General features: G+C 39.6%; 1 protein-coding gene across 2 annotated transcripts in view; it reads right to left on the bottom strand.

The window, feature by feature from the left end:
* LOC121413635 (macoilin-like) overlaps nucleotides 1-17,810 on the bottom strand; it is a 31,170-nt gene extending 13,360 nt beyond the window's left edge. The window contains exons 1-2 of one of the 2 annotated variants that reach the window (XM_041606543.1): nucleotides 17,607-17,810; nucleotides 31-175 (exon numbers count right to left, since the gene is read on the bottom strand). In XM_041606543.1, the coding sequence (XP_041462477.1) occupies nucleotides 31-175; nucleotides 17,607-17,686 (225 nt within the window). In that variant the 5' untranslated portion in view covers nucleotides 17,687-17,810. The remainder of the gene's footprint in view (nucleotides 1-30; nucleotides 176-17,606) is intronic. The other variant, XM_041606544.1, reaches the window with a different exon arrangement.
* Nucleotides 17,811-22,945: the final 5,135 nt, after the last annotated feature.

Here is a 22,945-nt window from a genome sequence, read left to right as displayed (position 1 = left end):
AGTTAAAGCGTGTGAATGTATCTAGCTTACCAGGCCTTGGTACTTGTAGGAGTCGTAGATGCTTCTCAGGAGGAGCCAGACGGGCCACAGATACTCAAAGCGGAACTCCAGAAGAAAATCAAGCAGCAGAACAAAGCCCCATATTCCAAGAAATTTCAGGTAGAGGAAAGTACTACTGTGAATGGGAGAAGAAAATGGGGAGCAGGAAAAGAGAAATATATTGAACATCTATGGCATTAAATGATTTCAATAACTATTGAAAGATTATCACAAAACGGCACTACAGTAAAATGATAAAGGAGGGGTCTGAGTGCGATACCGGATGAAAACTTAGGCTTTTGAGGTACCAAACAATTACTTTTATGCACAGAGTACTTCTCCCATGCATGCAAAGCAATCAAGCATTTAAAGAGGGAGCGACCTGACCAACACAAAGACACCGTTCTCACTACTTCCTAAAACTAGTTTACTGGAAATAACATGTTAGAACGGTTGAAGCGATCTTCCAAACTGGTTTCATAAAACCATCTCGCGATGTACATGTAGTTTTCAAGATCGCTTTGCCTCATTAAAACTGGTTTTAGCGTGAGGACACAACCTTTCTTCAGGAAGCGATCTGCATACATTTTGAGCACGCTACTCTACACACTGTGTAGAATGCCTACGCTGCAGTTTCACATTTTGCGCGAAATGCGCCATCCACTGAGAGCGCTCCCGTAGCAACAATATCGCTTAACGTGAAGTGATTTTAAAAAACACTTTGAAATGGGAACATTAGCAAAGCGATCTTCCAAACTGGTTTCCTGACCCGGTATCCAGTAAAACTAGTTTTAGAAAGTGTAATGAGAACGGGGTCTTCATATATTCTCTCACCAACTTATTTCAACATTTAATCTTGAAATGCTGCATTATGCTGGCCAGATGTGAGTAGTTGAGGACTTGAGATGGCGCTATGAACGCTGCTGACTGCACTTCAAAATATTGTTTACAATTTGTGCATCATTCATGTTGAAACAAAGTGCAGCAAATACATGGATTAATGCACTACTGGACGGTTTCATGCCTGACATTACATACAGATACATGTATGTACATGTACATTATAATCTATTACAATGTTTATGGATGTGGTATGCCATGTAAAAATTAAAAGCAGTTTTGTACGTACATGTACAGTTATTGTACTTTTCATGTTGTGCAAGATTGGAGGATTGGAACAATGCACGTACAATGCACATGTAATATTACCGGTCTGATCAATCCTCTGTGTATCTACAATACAAATAAGTACATGTATGTACACCAATCCCCACAGCCCCATCTCTCTTCCCAGTCCTATAAATCTCCCACCAAATAACATCCAGCGAAATACACGTACATGAACAATAATACATGATACGCATCAACTTTATATTAGAGGCCTCCATCAAAAAATTTGAGAATACTGCAGATGAAGCTTCCAGCAGGTATTGATGACCTGTACTCGATCAAACCATTTTTTTAAATTCATTATTTTAAGGACAAGAACATGTATGTACAGATCATTATCTGGTATGCTTATCATACAAAACATTCAAAACACGTTCAGCCAGTATGCATGTATAATACCTACATGTATGGCTAAACACACATCAAATTATGTGTACTGCAACATATGACGCTCAAACATAAAGACCCAAGTACATGTGCTACATGTACATGTATATCTATACATGTACAGAGCACTGTACAAGGAAACCGCTTCACGATTTTCATTTTTTAAACATCGTTATGTACATGTAGTTCATGGTTCCATATGAAAGCAAATCTGAGCTAAGTTTGTAAATGTACAACCTTTATTACTGCTGAAATCACTGTTCTGCTCTAATGGGGAAATGGAAAATGATATTCCAAAAACAACCTGCATTTATAGTGAAGTATATCTCTCCTACATTTTCAGGATCAATAAAATCATCAGCTATAAAAACAGAACTGCAGTATTAAAGCAAATATTGTGCAGCACTTATATTAGGATTCAATTTCTGTATACAAATGTAGGCATTGTACAAGTACTGTAGAGAATTCAAATGTACGAAATCTGTGTGAGCCAAACATAATAATGAACACCAAACAAAGAAATGGTCTGGCAAACGAAGATCAGCTGGGAAAAACGAAAAAAGGAGATCAGCGCAACATGCATTTAGGTCATCCACCGTTGTCATGGTAACTGGAGATTTCTGGATGTATCCCTCAAATGTACAAATCACCGGGACGTTGCCTCAGGGTTGTGCATATAGGATGTAATTATAGGAAATGGTGGAAAAGGAGCATGCTTGCAAAATTTGTCGAGTTTGGTAATGGATGTTCCGCTGCATGAATAATGAGGGATTATACTGGACTCTTTTGCTATATGGGTAGTGTTTGTAGGACAAACACTACGAATACTGTAAATTGTTGTATTTATCCAGTGATACAAAGGATTCTATCAACACACAGTGGAAGGTATGCATGTAATATATTACACATGTGCATACTTCATGTTTGTTCAGTCAATTATAAAAGGGAAAAAGGAAAATGGTAATTTAATGCTGTGCACTGTATGTGTTTGAAAACAAATTAAATTAGAAAAATTCAAAATCATTCTGATTCACCTGAAAAATATTATTCCCATTGATGACATACATAGATTTTGTGTTGATTGTTTAACCTGTCAAAGTATTGAAGCTGTAAAATAAGGGCAGAAAAATTGTATATGTTTTGCTCCCCCCCCCCATTTTATCCTAATTTTTTTTCTTCAATCTACAGGTATCAAGTTCAGTGTCGTAGATTCACCTGCTAATGCGATCATAATAGTATGGTATGATACGAGTATTAGTTAATATCGCATCAATATCTACATGCGCCTCTCTGATCAGATCAAAAATATTAAACAGTATTGAAAATGAAAAATCTTGAATAAAATCATCATGTTGTGGGGGTGATTTAAAAACACAAAGTTTCCCTTTAAATCATTTCCTCTTTCCTTCTTGGATTGTATTCCAGATCAATTTTTTTTCCTGTCAGATACTATACCACCTTTCTTGATGCTACATGTATGCTGTAATGCTTTTCAGACTAATAAACCCGAACTATCTTTAAAGTTTAAACCCAGTATTTTTTCTCAGGACACTAAGACTGTCTTTCTTAACCCAAAAGTTTGCCAAATCAAGGTTTAAGCCCTTGGACCAGACTATCGGACACTGAATATTGACGATTTTGTCACGAACAACCTTTAACATAGACTTGTGACTTCTGTGACTGGCTAATTGTTTAGCCGAGACTTTTCTTCTTTTTTTTCATCCTGGTTTAGTTTCCCCAGAGTTACAACTGCATGAGCCACAACTGCCTGGCTAGCACCGCAACAAGCATGTAACCCTGCTTTTTTAAGCAGGGCCAGATAGTACCATTTTTTATACCATGCTAGCCAACTTCGTTAAAATATTTCTAAAACCAAAGGGGGCCATGGTTTACCCCTGGGTAAATAGGAAGGGCCAAAACATCCCTTCCCCCGAACCCCCAACCTTAGCCCAACCTACAAGTTTTTACCAGGGTTAGAGATTTTTTTTTTAGTCTGAAAAGCAAAATTAATTGAGCTTTACAGTCTATCTTTCTCATCTAACATGTACCAGTAAATTCATGTTTTCCAACCACTCTATACCACTTCAATGATATCCCATTATCATTATCCAGGTGAAATCTTCCCTGCTCAAAACTCTCCTCCCTCATTTAAATAATGCCATACCTGCCAACCTTGACAGCCAAGAAATAGGAAGAAATTACCAGGAAATGTCAAGAAATAGGAAGAAATTACCAGGAAATGTCAAGAAATAGGAAGTTCTTAGAAACATCCTGAAATTTCAGATTCAATAATACTGCAGAAAAAAATCATAGAAATACTACAAATACATGTAGGTGAAAATGGCAATATTCTGTTCCCTATCTTTAGGAGCATTCCTGTTTCATATTTAAGGAACTCTTGGCTGGTACATACTGATCCTCATCTCAAAGTACTGCATACACGTACATGTACTTCCAATCTGTTAATTTTTTTTCCTGATGTATGTGGAGTCTATGGACCACTGGAGTAGGAGTGATGACCATCACTATCACTACTTTATCCCAGGGCTTCCGTCATTGTTGCAATCTTTCCGTCTATTTCATCCCTCATGCTTTGTAATGCTAAAAGTGCACAAGTCACTTGCTGTGACGCCCTGACAATCTTACTCTGCCTGAAAAGTGGCGCCTACATGTACATGTACAGTCTCCCTCTGCTACACTCATATATGAAGGCAAGACAAAAAGTAATTTTTTAATAGGGTGTGACATTTTTGGACAAAAGGAACAACTTTGCCGATGAACAGAAATTATACATGTATTTACCGTTTCCTGATACCATAAAAGTTTTATTGAATAGGGACTTGTATTATATACTTGCGAAATTAACTGGAAAGTTCTCGGGTCGTGTGGTCAAGTGGTTTCGGGTCGTGTGGTCCAGTGGTTAGAGCATCGGACTCATAATCACAAGGTTGTGAGTTCGATTCCCAACTCTGCCATTGTCTCCACTTTGATAAAAAGTCCCGAGATAGATATCTGTCGTCTATAACGTCAGCCACTATGACTGATTAACCTCGACGTATAATGTTTCATAGGTATTGGTTATAGTTATACCAGCTTGGCGTTTACCAGCAAAATGGTGTCCTGCCGAGTTCCTGCGGGAGTTACCACAAACAGAAACAGAACAGAAATTCAAAATCTTAACCTTGGTCAAGTTTTTTTAACAGATCACAGCATGGTCAAAGTTTGTTAGCACTATTAAATGATCTTTGACACTGACTTGCAACTCATACCAGACAGTCAGTGTCACTGTCAGTGATACCTGAATACCTGATTACCCACATTGTTCAGGCTTCATGAAATACACAATACTACACCCTTAAAATTTCAAAGATACATGTATTACATTTCTAAAAGTTAAGCTTGGTTAAGATTTTAGTGTTGCTTCCGGCTACCCCCAACATGGTGAAAGTTTGAGTCTAACAGCCTTTGACCTTGATCATGTGAACCCGAAATACATGTATATGCCAGATCATCAGTGATACAAATCAACCTGTAAAGTAAAATTTTCATGAAATAGGCCCTTGTATTTTTAAAGCTGACATTTCAAAAACTTAAACTTGGTTAACAGTGTTGACGATGCAACCCCCGCCACCATTGGAAAAGTTGATATCATTCACCGTTTTTCTTTCCATTTCTTTCTTTTTCTCTCTTTTTTTTGCCTTGATCATGAAATATTTGGGGATCTATGCCCCCCAAACTGTACATGTATGCCAGTGTTTGAAATTAACAGCGATATTTACATTTACAAGAAAAATTGTTCCCATTCTTCTACTATCTTGCTGAAAAAAAATTTGTTACAAAATATCACAGATCATTTTTAACATTCTTTTTCCAGATCACAAAAATCTGTCATATTTGTTGGGCTACCTCGATGTAATAAGATCTTCTCTACTGTGAGATTGCAAACCAGTGTGGCAAAATAATGTATTTTGTTCGGCAGCACGCATGGTCTCTCTGTGCATCGTGAATCATTAATAATTCTTATTTACCCAGGGTAGCCACTTCAGCTCTTTGTATGAACTGTTCTCCCAGCAGGCCTTGCACAACATCAGATTATGTTATTGATATTATTATCCTTCTGTGATCTAATGTTGAGTACCTGACATGAAGGCAGAAGGTGCCATTTTTAAAGTCTTCGGTATGACTCGGGTGGACCAAAATCTCCCATTCATGAGGTGGACGGCCTATCACTGAGCCACCATGTCCAGCCAGCATCATTCAGTGATGACACAAGTACACTAGTAAGCGTAAACATATCAGGTTTCATATTACAGTTTTAGTAAGACAGCAAGTCATAAAAAACAGACAGTGAACTGTGGGGACTTGAAGTCACAGAATCCATTTAAAGCACTCTTAATTCCTGAAATAGCAACCTAAATGTATTTCCTGCAGGGGGACATAAAAAAAAATCTTTAGACTTTCATAAACAAGGACAAACTCAATTCCTCATGAAATGATTTGTCTCCGTTTGTGACAAAATTGAGGACAACCCTTTACCTGTTTTCTACTAATACTAGGACAATCTTTATTTTCTGATTGACGTTTCTACCATCTACATATTGGAAAAATTGCTGAAATTTAGATTTTTCTTTCCTAAAAGGAAACAGTTTTAAGACCTCGCTTTACTCCTTTCACTCCAGACCCACCTTCAGCCAGCTGTGATCTTATGTGCCCAGTTGCTTACTGTACGTCCACTTATCAAACACAACGTTTGGCCAGTGGCCACATTTGGAAGGAGCTTTAACTCAACCTGCAAGCTCTGTTCTCTCAAGAAAGAAAGCACTCTACACTTTTTGCCACCAGTCCATTCTGTATGGGGCAGCACCTGGATCTCCGACATCTTGAGAACCCTGCCTTCATTCTAAATGATCTCATTTGGAATGACCCTCTAATCTTTAAAACTTCCATCCTCTTTCCTCACACTCCCTGTCTGCCTCTTCTGCCTGATCTATGACGTCACTGATAAAAATGCATCTTAAAAATCCTTTAATCTAGAGAAACCTAATACAAATTAACATTTGCCACCGATATCTAAATACTAGAGGAAGGAAATCGACAAGCTGAAATTATTTATAGGAGATTTGACAGATATCAGAATGGATTTTTGTTTAAACATGTGCTGCTCAACCCAGGTGAGGTGAATGGATATCCGGAAGGAAGAAATTCCTTGAAAAAGTTGAATGCTTGAGCTCATAGGCAGCTCAGCTAAAGCCGGGGTGATAATAAAAGCAGGGCCCACTGGGAGAGCAGTTTTCTGAACTGAAGTGGCTACCCTGGGTAAGGTACATGTACCTATTATCATCATCATCATCATCATCAACAACAACATCATCATCATCAACATCATCGTAATCAACATCAACATCATCATCATCATCATTATCATGATCATTAATATAATTCATTATAATAACATAATGATGCCAATTCAGACCCCATCATGACCAAAGTTCATTGACCCTATGCGCTTGGGTCCAAGCTCAGACCCTCACACATGCGCATGCAATGTTTTGAAATCGGCAGCAAATTATTTATACGTGTGAGGATCTCCATGTTGGCTCTAAATCACCAATTTTGAGGCTAAGCAGAGGATGGATATGGAGTGAAATTAGGATGAAAAGTAAGAAATTAAGCTTCTTATTTCTTTTAAGCTAGTTTTGGTGTGCAATTTTTACAATTAATATACATTTTTTCCCACTGTTGCCACTCAGAGTATCAGAGCGAGTTTTGGACCTTGATGTTCGGGTAGGTGTAGCGGTAGTGGAGTGGAGCCTGCAGGCTGCATGAACATCACTTGAGGTACCTGGGCTTCAATTTAGATATGAACAGCCAACACCAACATTGAACTTTAAATCACGATTTTCCCAATCCCTGTGGGTTGGTGTCGGTGACTGGGAAATGTGATGCTCGGTTCAGCAAACGACATTCAACGGCAGTAACTAGGCCTAACGTTAGTTTTATCGTGGCAGTGAACAAAAACATGCCATCAAAGTTGAAAACTGAAGGAAATAGATCTTACGGTATTAAAGAGTACTTTTAGACAGCTGGCAGCCAACTGTTCGAGGAGTTTTTTTAACATTTTCAATTTTGTCTGTTTTTCCTTGTACACAGACGGCTCGCGATCGTCCAGCCGCTATTAGGGAGTTAACAATGCAAAATCCCCCAGACGGGGCTCATCGATTTTTGTGTTTATTACATACAAATATCTAAAAAAGAACCAGACCAAAATAAAGATTATTATTTCTCTTAGGCCTGAAATGCACCAAAACAGGAAAAAATTAACTTAAAACAAAAAAATACAGTGACTTACTTAAGGCTGTCGCGCAACTCCCACTTCCCTGGTTTATCTGAACTTAATACATAAACATACATGTATGGCCATTGAGTCCCTGTACACAAGTCTACAGATTGAGTAATAAAACTTCGGTCTATACATAATAAGGTTTATCGCTAATCAGAACCGCAATGCATTATGGGATCGAAAAGGGGGCCATTGCGCACACACACTCCTTCTAACCCAGTCTCGATCGGCAGTTTTTGTTATGAATCATAACAACATGGCCGATCGAAACTGGGGAAGGAGAGAACTTTTTGGGGTTTTTTTGAGGTTCCAGTCTGTGCCTCGATGTCAGGAAACTGCCACTCCTTAGACCTTCATATAATCGTGGTAAGTGCATAATTTCTGTTTTCACGATTTATTTGGAGAAATATTTAGACCATACATCACGCTAGTCCCGTAAGTATGGTCAAATACACGGTAAGCCCTTGGGTTAACATATTTGGAGACCTCTACTTGCAAACTAACATTTCTTGATGCTTGTCGAGAAGATCAGATTTTCTCAGAGCGGACACAAAATGTGACAAAATTTGCCGATGTTTTGTCAATATTTTCACACCGTACATTACCATACTGTCTTACTATGTAATTTGAAGTCGCTCTTTCTGTTGGTGATATCAGTTTTAGAAGATATTAATTAGAAATTGAGATATTCGACTGTGCGCAAAATTAGGTAACGCGCTAATCAGGTCACACCATCGTACGTACTGTACAATATTTCTGAATTTTATATTTTTTTCTTAAATTTGGATGTTATTTCTTTTTCATGTGACATTTTATGTATGATGGTGGGCCCCAAGTCTGCGCACCTAACAATTTGAGTTAAGATTTAACATGAATTTCTTCTTATTTCACAAAATCTTTTGGTTAATAGTGTTCCTTACATTATTAAGAGTAAGTGTACCAAATTTCTCATTAGAAAACGAAAGAAAATATAAGATTTTATTGAAAAAACCTCGGGCAGTCATTTTCAGATTGAAAAAAAAATGGTACCCCATGTCTGCGCACTCATTCACTTTGCACACGATTCGGGGTTTTTGATGACAAAGGCTGCATTTTGAGGCCGTCACATGAAATGCCCGGCCCTGAATTCATTATTTTTCCACCATTTTGAGTCGGATCTTTTAATGAATACCTGCCTATGTATTGCATGTGTAAAGTTTGTGCCCGTTGCATATCTTCTTTTACTAGAATCGCGCAGATACGGGTGCGCAGACTTGGGAGACCGCGTAGACATGGGGGAACTGACCTGTGACCATACAAAAAGCGATCCGAAAATCGGGTTTGAGCCGAATGTTACATCTAATAATGTTAGGCCTACTACTATTGTCTGTACGTACGGGCCAATAAGACAACTCTTCACTTCAGTCTAGGGCCTATTCTTATATTTTTGGTGAGGGGAGCCAACAGCAACACTAACAGTAACACTAAAAATAGGGCAATCCTGTATTTTAGGGGTCTAAATTATTTTAGGTTGCTAACTTCAGGCAACAGCTCCATGACCGTTAATGGTAGTTCAGTAGTGCGTACGTACGTGCCGGGTATGGCGGGCCGTTATTAATGCCATCTATGATCTAGTATACAGCTACACGCATATGTAGTAGATGTAAAGTTGTATTTACCAATGGGGTATCATGCGATATATAGGGGCCAGGGGGGATGGTATAGAATAACGGTATACCTAAAGCCGTCGGGGTGTCACGTGACCCGGGACTAGTCATGGCCGGGCAGGGGGGGGATGCAATGAAGATATATAATGCCATGCAGCACGCCTTGGTTTTAGGGGGTTTTATTATTGGCAGTGTATACAGCCACACGCGTGTGTCTTTACCCACCCATGGGTTCATATCGTCTCGCGAGCGAAGGATTATCAGTCATACGCACGCGACACACCACTACACTTCGAAAATACAGTGGGCTTTTGCCCACATAAAATATTATGTATAAATAAATATTCCACATCCTGCTATGACACTTACCGAATCATTTATATCCTTCCGTGACTTCTCCTTGAAGTTTCTTTCTAAAAATATGTATATTTTCTTGATCTTTAGTGAAGATTTTACGGAGATAGAAATCAGTCAGCGTTGATATCAATTTTCTCCTGAAGAGGGCGCGCGATTTATATTCATATCAAAGACACGACAAGGGAAAGAATAGGCACCTACACTATTTTACACGCATATCGACGCAAGGCATTACGCAAAGTCCGTGAAGTGTCCAATCTTTTCATTGTATAGACTTTGGTATACCGTATACGTATCACTGATCTGATCAGTGATACGTATTATTGACGTTCGTCAAAGCTTGTACTGCTGGTTTCTTTCCAGGCACGTATATTATTTTCATTTTTTTTTATCAGTCATCTTTTTAAATTAATGCAAATGAGTGTTATCATCACCAAATTTTAATCATTAATTATGTTTTTTGAAGGCATTTCATTAATTGGTGCCCATAATTAGTAAATTAATCATGAGGATTGCGCATTCAAAGAATTTAGATACAGTTATAAAATTACCGAGGAGCTGAATCAAGGTTGTGAAATTATTAGCGCCACCAACGGGCTTCCTTGTATTTCCGTGGAAGAGACAAGCGAAGTCACTTTCGAGGCCGAGGTAAGCAAAATGTGCTTTTTTTATCGGATTATTATTTTATTATTATTTTTATATTCAACAAACTCTTGCTACTTACCGGCAAGAGCCCCGGTGCGTAGCGAGAAGGAGCTTCGGCAAATATTACTTCAGCAATGAAGCGATGTTTGCCGACTACTTCGAAATCCAGGGTCAAACACGGTCTATTGTACGAGGTTAGTACATACTAACCTCGTACAATGTGTGAGTGGTCTTTACCATCCAGCCACACGCGTGTGGTTATATCCAGAACACCTATCTGTGGATACCGCCACACGCCGCCAGTAAAACACGTATGTAGGTCTGACCGTCTATATCACGATCAAAATAACCTCATTTCTTCATTAAATTCTTACATTCTAAACCCCTTTGATATCCTTAGATCGTTTCAATTTCATTCTCACCGTCTTCTCTCCTTGTTTTTCTTGTCTTGTTACAAACGGTCGTCTGTTTAACAGCAAATTCTCTTTTTCTACTTGTGTCGATTCTGGCTTCCTTCGCGGTGGCAGACCCATACAGCGTTAGCGCAGCGCAGTAGTAGACATACACAGTTTGGGTTTCGTACGTACGCACGTACGCGCACATAGCCTAGAGTCAGTAGAGAATCGACACAAGTAGAAAAAGTGTGGAAATTTGCTATTTAACAGGCGGCCTTTTGTAACAAGACAAGAAAAGCAAGGAAAGAAGACGGTGAGAATGAAATTGAAACGATTTAAAGAAATCAGAGTGGTTTAGAATGTAAGAATTTAATGAAGAAATGAGGTTATTTTGATCGTGATATAGACGGTCAGACCTACATACGTGTTTTACTGTTATTACTGGCGGCGTGTGGCGGTATCCACAGATAGGTGTTCTGGATATAACCACATGTAGTAGCGACGTATTTCCCTACCCCACCCCCAATCTATAATTGTGACGTCACCTGCCATGCTGCGGTGGATTTGACTGATATGGCTGACTGGCAGAACTTGAACTTGGACATCGCTCCTCAGAAGTCATATTTTGCCTGGTGAGTTTGTCGATCCCACCCCCATTTCTATTAATTATTATAATCATCGAGCAGTGGTGTTCATTTACTGACCCCAGCTGCTTTATTGGCGTCATGGACAATTCGTAATTTTTGCAATCATTTTCGGGGACCCTCATTGGGTTTTGAGTGCTTCGGTGCATCACGGCAGGTAGGCTGGGAACAGGCAGGATTGTTCGTGCGGTGGGGATTCGCGCGGGCCGGTTCTACCGAGGGCACCCGGACTTGCCGGTAGCGGAGTTCTCTTCGGGTGGTGTTTAGAGTGAGTTTTTAAGATTTTATTTCCAGATTCTTTTCTTTTGATTGATATTATTTTGTTTCCAATCTTATAGTTTAGAATCTAGATTTTATTCAGCCTTTGTTTTTAATGCAATCTGATTGAGGATTGCAGTGATTTTGGTGGATTTTGTGGTGATTGTTTTGTGAGTGGGTGTGATTGTTTTTGACTGCGGATTATCTCCTGTCAATTTAGGAGAGGGGAGGGGGTGACTATCGTCATCAACTTAAACATTTTGAAATACAATTTCGGAAATTGATATTGGTTTTTATAATTTTAGGTCTTATTGCGGTGACTTGAATTTATTCAGGTAAGACCGATATCGGAATCGGTGACCAAGATTTTCGGGCTTAGTCTTCACCGCAGACCTTGATCAATTATTAATTGGGATTCAAATATTAAATTCTGGTACTTTTTAGGGGTTTTACAGACTATTATTGGGTAACTTAAATTAATCGAAGTGTGTTTGCGGAGTGATTGGACTTGTGCATGTGTGTAGTCTTGGTTTTAGACTTTATTAATCATTTAATACAATTTAGGTTATTTAGATTTAGATCTGGTTAAACCGGGGAATTATTTATAGAATATTGACATTGCCTTTTTCGGAAGGAATTATCGGTGTTTCTTGCGTGACTGTGTAGCCTGGCAGTGGTTTGAATTACTTCCGATGGGTTGGGACCCAGAAGTAGTATAGACTGGACTGAGGCCGGCATAGTTATCGTTGTTTCACTGATTATTTGTCGGTGGCTAAAGTTTTAGGTTGTGTTCCCGTCGGACGGTGTGGCCAGGAGCAACCTACTGCTGAAGTCTAGCAGTTAATCTTTGTCAGTATTTTGACTGGTGTTCTTCGGAATAATTAGATCTGGGTCTAGTTAATTTCTAATTTAGGGTGTTAGTTTTATTATAGGCTCTTCTATTATTTTGCGGTGTGTTTTATTAAAGGTGATTGTGTGCATGCTTGGGTGAAAACTATCTGACGGAAGTTGCGCGTCGGCTAGTCTTGCAAAGCTGCGCCGTGCAATCGTTACTTAAATAAAAATAGTCTGATCAGAATAATCACGTTAAACTTACCTACGCGTTTAACAACAATTAAATTTACTGGCAAGCTGACATTAAATCAGGCCAGTGTTAGCCTTGATAAAGGCTTGATGATTTATTAACAATTGTTTTATTGATTGAATTATTACTAATAGTGTTTAACCAACACATAGCGACATTGTTGCAATTAACTGTCGAACCAAACGGTATAATCGGGCCAGTGTTAGCCTTGATTTAGGCTTGGGGATTTATAATCGGACAATTATCAATCTGGTTTAAAATAATTATTTTATCAATTATCGATTGGGATATTACTTCAATTACTTGCACAAAATATTTACAGGGCTGAACTAGTTTCTTTTGGGTATTACTATTTTACATTACAACTTGCTAGTTTAGGCCCAAGACTTTAAATTTGCTGATTAATAATTTTGGGAATTTAATCAGAAGTTTTTGTATATCAGAGGGATAACTCAATCACGGTTTGAGCCCTCAGTTTACAGCCGGACAATCGGTAATTTATTGTCGGGTATTCGAACCCGAATAACTTGCCTAAGTTTGGAATTTTATAGATAGCAAATTAAACCAGCATACTTATTTAATTGTTTTAATAAATGAATGATAATCTTAACCAACAGTTTCTGATTGAAGTACAGGGCAGGTTAAGGATATTAAGGATTCTGTTACGAGCATACCGTGCTGGAGTTCTTAATAGACAGGAGGTGATTCAAGCATTGGTGTACCTTCTACTCCAACAATAGTGGTTGCTGTTAATTGATTTTCTTTGGGTAAATTCGGTTGAGTTTGCAGTGATCACTGTTTATTGATTTTCTTTGGGTAAATTCGGTGGGCTTTGCAGTAGCCCACAACATGGCTGAATCGGACCATATACCGATTAATTCGTGCTCTCTTTTGGAGATAGCGACCGTGCCCGGTATGACTACAGCGGGTCTCGCGGTCATTGCGGAAACCCGGACGCATGATGGGGTAATTACCCCAGATCTATTTGCGTCTGTGCCAAGCCTGGGAAGTGTCCAGGTGGAAAGGTTTGATTTTTCCATTCCGGCTGTGCCGACCACAGCTACAAGCGGAGACACTCAACCAGCTGAAAGTTCAGCAGGGTTTCAAACTGTCCCGGAACCTAATCCGGTGGTAGCTAATACTCCTAGTGGATCCTCCAATCAGCAGGCACTTCCCTTTGACTTACACTCACCTCCTGAACATACTAGAGGTGGTAATCTATCAAGTTTCAACAGTGCCTTAGCTTGTGATGTTTTACGGGCCAGCGTTAGGCAGAGCTCCTTCCTGAGACGGGACAATCCCTTTTCAGGTGACAACTTCGGATCCATGCAGAGTTCGTCAGTACCTCAGAATGAGAGGCCTGATCTTACCCCGGTGGAAGATTTCCCCCACTATGCTAATTCGGGGCATTCACCGCCTTATCTGGATGTTCAAGCGGTGCCTTCAAGTGCCCCAGTCTTCGGGCGTATGCCCCAACCAGCAAGTGCTAGACTTCGCTCACGGGCAGGCATATTCTTTCAAGAATTGCCAAAAGGCCTTTCTTTTGACGGCAATACAAAATGGGACCCATTCTTTCGGAAGTTCACACTTCTAGCAGCAGATCAAGAATGGGATGGCCAGGAAAGCTTGGCCTATCTCTGTTGGTGCCTTGAGGGCAAAGCTCTTGCTTACTATGATAGATTGGCCGCACAGAATCCAGCTATGGATTTCACCGTTACCATCCGGAAGATGGCTGCTCGGTTCAACTTTTCAGAACTACCTGAGTCCTCCCAATTAAAATTTATGGCTGCCAACCAGGAGGCCAATGAGTCTTTGGAGGAGTGGGTGGATCGCCTTCAAGATCTTGCAGTTCGCGCATTCCCGGGTAGTCCGGAGAGTTTTCTCCAGCAGCAGCTTGTACTTCGCATGTGCCAAGGTGCATATGATCATAATGCGGGGTACCAAGCCCTGAGTCACCGACCCAAGTCGGTGGAATCGGCAGCTGAGGCCATTCGTTGGGCCCAGCATTCTCATTACGCTGTGTTTGGCCGATCAAAGCCTGCAAGAGTGGCCGCAACTCGTGCAGGTAATCCCTGTAAGCGGATGGTAAATCAGGTCCATCCAATTCCTAGCTATCCGCAGAGCAATACAGGGAATACCCTCCCAAAATCTACATGTACTGGTACAAGAACTAACCAGTTCAACCCCATTGGCATGGGGAATCTGGTCGAACGACTGGATGGGTATGAAGGCCGACTGGATGTGATCTCCAGTAGTGTGGCCAAGCTCTGCGAATCCATCAAGGCAATGAAGACGTGTCTTTCCGGAGACCATTCACTGAGGAATAAAACGCCCTCAGTTTCTTTCCTTGACCTTGAGGGAAACGATGTGGGGTCGGGAATGATGGCCGAATCTCGACCCAGGAACAGATCGGCCAATCCGGGTCAAGAATAAATCCGGCTACACCAGCAAGCGACGAACAGGGTATAGATGCTGTGGCTGAAGTATCACTATGGTGCGCAAGCCCCGGCAATCCTGAAGAACAGACGCTTGCCGGCGACCTAATTGATCTTGAGACGGATCTGGGAGATCCCATAGACTTTGAGACAGATCCTGGAGACCTTATAGATCTCCAAACAGATCTGAACGATCTCATAGATCTCAATACAGATCTTGGTGATCTAATAGATCTCTCAACAGTTCTCGGATCAATCCCACCGGTTACTCTGCATCAGAGTATACAAGCCGGTGAATCTTTGGTGATTCCGACAGAGAATGAACTGGAGGCGGATCCAGAAGACATAATTGTCTGCCGCCTTAGTACCAGTTCCATGGCCTCTTTACCTATGTCATCAGGAGGCCATTCCGGAGACTCCCGAAGTGAAGACTTGGAGGAATTTCCTCTAAGCCTGCCTAATAATGTAGGGCAGGAACAAAGCTGTATGCTTAGCCCAGAAACTCCTGGGTCCGCCCCACAAAACCTGGATGCGGTTTCCCAGGATAGGCGGCTCATTAAGCATAAGAACATAGCTTTGGAGCTGTTGGGTCAAGCTGACCCCATGATACAGCTAGATTTCTGTAATCCAGGATCAGCACATACTGCTATAGCCAATATGCATTCGTCCTGCATTTCAGCAGGAGTCCCTTCTTGGAAGGGGCAGCCAGAGGCACTGCCTGACACCCGGCAGAGGAGGCTATGGGATCCTGGAATTAGCAGATTTCCCGAGACGAAATCCTTGGGAAACCCTGACATGGATCGGGGATTGCTTCGGAGATAGATTATCTCTGAGGAAAATACCTGGATATTGTCCGGGAGACTCGGATCAACGCTATCGGGCGTTGTGATCTGGTCATTAGGGCAACCGCCTAGATAAAGTTAGGTTTTTGGTTTTTGGCGGTCGATTAAATATTGCCCATTAGAAAATTCTCCCTTCTTTGAGGGAATGTTTAGGCGAAAATAATATTCATTCGCCAAATTCCCAATGTGTTTTGGCCATTTTTGGATACTAAATTGGTGTTGTTTTGGTGTTCAAATTTAATGTTATATGGCCTATTGGATCATTTTGATCCACATTTGTTTTAAGTTTTTGGACCCTGTGTTCTTGGGGGAAGGTTTTTCTTTTAAAAAAAAAAAAAAAAAAATTTTTTTTTTAGTGCTCTCCAGTGGAAATTAATGGAGGGTACAACGGGAAATAGTCGCTCCAAATTGGGTTTGAATTTTGTCCACATTTTTAATTATTTGGAAAATATGACCAAAATTTTTCAAAACGGGGGGGCCTGTAGTAGCGACGTATTTCCCTACCCCACCCCCAATCTATAATTGTGACGTCACCTGCCATGCTGCGGTGGATTTGACTGATATGGCTGACTGGCAGAACTTGAACTTGGACATCGCTCCTCAGAAGTCATATTTTGCCTGGTGAGTTTGTCAATCCCACCCCTATTGTCCTCTATTAATTATTATAATCATCGAGCAGTGGTGTTCATTTACTGACCCCAGCTGCTTTACACACGCGTGTGGCTGGATGGTAAAGACACACGCGTGTGGCTGTATACACTGCCTTTATTATTTGGGGCATAATAGGGGGTATACCTGGGCACTTATGGGTGAAGGATGAAGAGTATATATCAAACCAACTGTAATCAGCGTTACTTGTCATGGCGGGGGGGGGGTTATGGAATGAAGAAATAATAAACGGCCTGCCATACCCGGCACCTACATACGCACTACTGAACTACCGTTAACAGCGGTCCTGTCGTGGAGCTGTTGCTTGAACGGAAGTTAGCAACCTAAAATAATTTAGACCCCTATAATACAGGATTGCCAAAAATACTACAGGCAGCCGGCAGACAGGCAACAACGCAGTTCAGCGGAAATGCAAAGCCAAAAACTGCAAAATACAAAGCCAAAAACTGCAAAATACAGTCGAAGCTTTTAGTTTTACTAGTTTTGGTAGGCAGGTGGTGTTGTCACAATACCAACACCAGATTTCAACATCGTACTGACTCGAAATGAATTATTGAAATCACCCAATCTGCCATTTTATTCTGCCTTTTCTGGCAAATCACACACACACACACTTGACAGATGCAGAGCAGTTGACAGTCACACACAGCCACAGCACAGGGAAATTCAATTCATTTTCTTGTCTAAAAAATTACCTGCCGTAAATACCCTCCGTGATCTTCGTACGTTTCACAGGACGTCTTGGTCTGCCGCAGTCGGCAGTTCGCCTCTTCATATTCCCGATAGAGCCCAGCTTGTGAGAAGTTAGTACAAATTAGAGAGAAATTAGGGTTATTTTTTCAACAATAACTTTCACCTTCGTTCATCGAAATCTTTACACTGCGCTACATGTACAACGCTCACCGCGCGTTTTCGGCGCACGTCACGTAAACATGTCCGAAGATGCCAGTCCGAGCGAGATATCTGCAGCTGCGAAATAGGCAACCCAGTGCTAGTTAGCACGCCACAACTCCGGCGTTAGTTACGGCTGTGGGTATGGTAGTGATTCGGTCGACAGTGGGCTCTTTTACATATTTTTTCCAGCACAGGTTCATGGGATAAGTATAGCGCAATCCTGCCTACCTCACACGCAGTGCATTGCACACATATTATTACGCTTGCGCAATACACGATGCGACAAAATTTCATTTTCAACATTAATTTGAGGTCAGGGTGACCAGACGTCCCGTATTTCCCGGGATTGTCCCGTATTTTGCTTCTTTGTCCCGGCGTCCCGACAAACCCTTCCCGGGACGCATATTTGTCCCGTATTTCAGAATATTGAACAAAATGTATTCAAAAGTGACGAATTTTCATCAAAATAACCAACAGATGACGAAGCAGAGACAACAATAAAATCGATTTGCAAGTTCTACGGTGATTTTCTTGCTAACCCAATACATCGTAAACTAACTGGCCTCCTGCCATTGTGTGGCAGGCTACTAGCTAGGCATGTAGGATCTGAGCAGATTCTCTCCACCAAACATGCCAAAATAATCACATAATCGGCGGGAAATTTGTATGACTATATTATGGGTTCTCAGATTACTGATTTGGAGATGTAATCTCGGAGGAACAATTAAGTTATTGAGTTTTCATAACTAGATCTAGTTGTTTCAGCTTTCGATTTGAGTCTTGTTGTGTATGATGCCGCGATGTTTCATCTAATTTTGAAGTAAAAAAAAATCACCTTGAAATTTTATTTATTCATTTCTAAAACATTATTTTTAATTCTAAAATTATATTTGAAAAACACCAAATATCTTTATGATTTTTGTTAAATGATTGGATTTTTTTTTTGCTTGAAGTTTGAAATTTTTTCCTCTTTCTTTCTTTTCTATCCTTCTTTCTTCATCCTTCTATCCTTCCTGCTTGCCCGTTTTTGTTCCATCTATCTTTATTTCCTATTTGTCTTTCCTGATCCTTTCTCTCTCTGTTCATTTTTCTTTCTTTCCCCCTTTTTCTTACCCGTCTTCTTTATCAAATTTCCCGTTTTATATTCTTTCTTTCTTAAAACTTTTTTTCTCCCCCCTCCCTCTCCTTTTTCTTTAAATTCTTTCTCTTCTTCCATTATGTTTTCATTCCCTCCTCACTTAAATTCTTTCTCCCTCTCATTCCTCCTTTCTTTCATTCTTCATTTTAGTTTTCCTTCTAATTCTTTCCATTATTCTTTATCTCCCTCTCTTAATTCCTTCCTTCCCTCCTCCCTTCTTTCTCTGTTTGCTTCTTTCTTTCAAAGAATGAAGGAAACATTTTTCTTTCCTTCATTCTTTCTTTCCTCCTCATTTTTCTTACTTGTTTTTCTTTCTCTCCTTTATGTTGTCTTTCACACATTGTATTCTTCTTCCATTCCCTTCTTTTTCTTTCTCTCTGTATTCAATTCAAAGAATGACGGTAACATTTTTCGCTCTTTTATTCTAACTTTCTTTTATTCTTTTTTTCAATTTTCCTTCATTTTCCCCTTAATTTTTTCTTTCTTTCTTCTCAATTCATCTCTTTTCCTTCGTCTTTTCTTTCTCTCCTTCATTCTTTCGTTCACCCACCCTTCCAATTCTTTATGATTATTCACAGGTGTAACCAGTGGCGTAACTACGGGGGGCACGTGCCCCCAATCGGCTGGCCCCCCCAAAAAAAAACGGGGGGGGAGAGAAAAGAGGGAGAAAGTGAGAGAAACGTAGTGGGAAGGAAAAATTATTGTTAATTATATTATATTATAATTATGTTATATAACTTAAAAATAAAAAAAGATATCATAACTTTATGAAACATAATTTGCTCAGGGCCTATGTCTTCATTGTTCCTGAAGCTCGCATTGTCTGTTTAACGAGATATATACTCCTGTTGTACTAAAACCTCCCGTTTTCAAGTCAATATACACGAAATATATTTCCTCGCACTTCGAATTATTATTGTTTTATGCAGTGACATATCATTTTAAGGTCTTAATATCAAACATTTCACGTCCGCGCTTACGTTCGCATTAGTGGATTAGTGAGATATGTCCGCTCTTCATGAATTCCTAAAACCAGTCCCTAAAATGTCCCTTTTTCTGATCCGAATATAAAAAATTTCAGCTTGCGCTCGCATCATTTGGTTAGTTAAATACGCATGGACTACGTGAATTCCAACAAACAAGCCTTAGAATGCCCCTCTTCAGGTGTGAATTTCCTAATTTTTAACTCGCGCTTCGCGCTCGCAATATTTGATTACTGAGAAGTGCATGTTAATCATGATTACAATGACTACAGGTGCTTTATGTGTTTGGATGCATATAATTCTAAAAAATCAGCAAGCGCTTGGTACTCGCATTAGATTACTATGGTGAGATATGTATACTCTTATAGATTCCTACAATATAGTCCTTAAAGTGTCCGTTTGGGGTCAATATATACAAAAATTTCAGCTCGCGCTTCGCGCTCGCATTATGTGATCAGTAACATACATATTCGTTTAATGACACTGTCCTTAAAATGTCTCTATAGGTCAGTATACCTACCAAAAGAGCGCGCTTCGCGCGCTCACTAGGTGAATCAAAATTTTTGCTGGTGCCCCCCAATGCCGTGACTCACGGTACACCACTGGGTGTAACACTGTGTAGCCTTCTTTGTTGATCTTTTTTTGTCGATTGTCCCGTATTTCATTTTGTGAAATCTGGTCACCCTGTTTGAGGTACTTGGTATTTTTTTAATTTGATCGAGATTTATTACCATTAATTTAACATAAATCTCTTTTCCTGGGGTTCTTGGTCTATCATGCATGTCTATGACCATTTTATAGGGATAAGACTCCTGCTACGAAGACGATTGATGCCCATTGATGAAGCCCCATATCTTATATTTTGTTTCCCCACCCCTGAATAAGACACCCTTGCCACTAGATTTGCTTTCCATCATTATAATAGGCGTGCTTAGATTTTTTTTAAACTCTATCATTGATGTAAAAATTGAAAAGAAAATGAAAGGGGAAAAACAAAAATGGATTATTATTCTGAAAGGTTCCAGAATTGTAATTGCTGAAGGTTTCGAACAAACAAAAATGCCGGGGGCTGATTTGGTTTGATTTTATTATTATTTTTTTTTTTACTTTACCCTACTTTCCCCTTATTTCCTTATCAACAAAATTGAGGTGCGGCAATGTTAACACATTCTGCCTATAGGAGTAATTATGGTAGACTGTCTTTTCGTTGTTGACAAACAGCACCCGCCGCCGCCACACAAATTAAAAGCCTTTAGTGCTCGTAAACAACCGTGTGACCCCCCCGCCCCCCCCCCCCACTGCAGAGAAAAGTTTTTATTTAAAGGAGAATGAAACCATTGGAACAAGATAGCTTGTGTAAAAACAGAAAAATCAAAGAAACAGATCAACGAAAATTTGAGAAAAATCGGACAAATAATGAGAAAGTTTTGAGCATCTGAATATTGCTATGGAGATAGCAAATTGGCAATGTGACAAAGATGTGTGATGTCACTTGTGAACAACTCTCCCCATTACTTTAGTATATATTTCACTTGAATTGCCTCTTTTATCACATCTATCCATAGATCATGTGTTCTTTCTACATGAGGGCATGTAATATTTTTTAAGAATACATCATGGATATATAAAGAGTTTGTATCATCATAAGAAAAAGCAAAAAGAGACATTTTGAGGGTATTTTATAGTTCATCAATGACATCACACATCCTTGTCGCATTGCCAATAGGAGGATCTCCATAGCATTAGTGATTGCAATATTCAAATGCTCATAACTTTCTCATTATTTGTCCGATTTTTCTCAAACTTTCTTTATTCTTATTCTTTGATTTTTCTGTTTCTACACAAGCCTATTTGTTCCAAAGGTTTCATTCCCCTTTAAATGTAATTGTCCGGTGGGGGCAGGCAAGTGTATTGCTGTATACACGTGTGGCCAAATTATTTCCCAACACCCCCTTAAACGAGCCTTGTGCAAAATAACCCCCTAACAAGTTTTTCGCGAGGGGGGGGGGAGGGGGAGAACATACCCTTAACACATTTGGCTAGTCTTTAAAAAGCTTGTCCATGTATGAAAGCAATTTTTTAAATATTATTTTATTTTCTTCCTCTTTCAAATCAATAAGTTTACAATCACAATTCATATAAATCATGATTTTGTACATGTATATAACAAAGAAATATATCAATATTAATGAGATTACAAATGTTCATAATTATCTCATATTTCAAATGAAATCAACTGCTCGATTTCTCTTACATAACAATGTGAAAGCAGGGGGAAAACACCAATTGACAAATAAAACAGACTTTGTAAAAGATTACTTTTTTCCCTGAACAGAATATGAATATTTGCACATAATGATCATTGTACAAGAAAAAAAATGGATTAAAGATCAGCATTCTAAACGTTAATTAGAGGAAGGTTATTTTGCCTATATGGTCCCTTTCCACTCATCTTACTTCCATACAACCTCCCCCCCCCCCCCCCCCCCCCCCCCCATCTCTCTACCAGGCACTCACACAATCATGCTCACTTAAAAAATCTTCACTTTAAAAATCTCACTTCAAAACTCGCCACACGCAATCTTCCCCGCGTTAGAAACTGGAAGAGCGCCATCTTGTGTCAGTCTACTGAGCGTTGCATACGTTCCTGTTATGTGGTAGACAGTAGGCCCTATACTGTAAAAAAATAATCTCTGAAATATTATTTATTTGTTTATTTTGTTTTATTTATTTTATACTGCAGGGTATGCCTGTTCAGGTCTTAAAACTGCTTTACAAAGGCGCCCTGTAGTTTAAAATACATGTCAAGATAACTATAAAATATATCATAAAAAAAGAACAACGTCAAAAATACAAACTATTTAACATAAGAAACAATGGACTTAAAAGAAATGAATGCATAACTTTATGTCAAATAAAAAAAAATAACAAATTTCAAATAACCGTTCAGCGGATTTAGCTCCTTATGGAACAAAACTGTTCTGGATTTACCTCCTTTGGAATGAAAGTCAAATCTGCA

The sequence above is a fragment of the Lytechinus variegatus genome, chromosome 4, assembly GCF_018143015.1.
Source record: "Lytechinus variegatus isolate NC3 chromosome 4, Lvar_3.0, whole genome shotgun sequence".
Classification (NCBI taxonomy): Eukaryota; Metazoa; Echinodermata; class Echinoidea; order Temnopleuroida; family Toxopneustidae; genus Lytechinus; species Lytechinus variegatus.
This window is presented reverse-complemented; position numbering and strand designations above follow the sequence as displayed.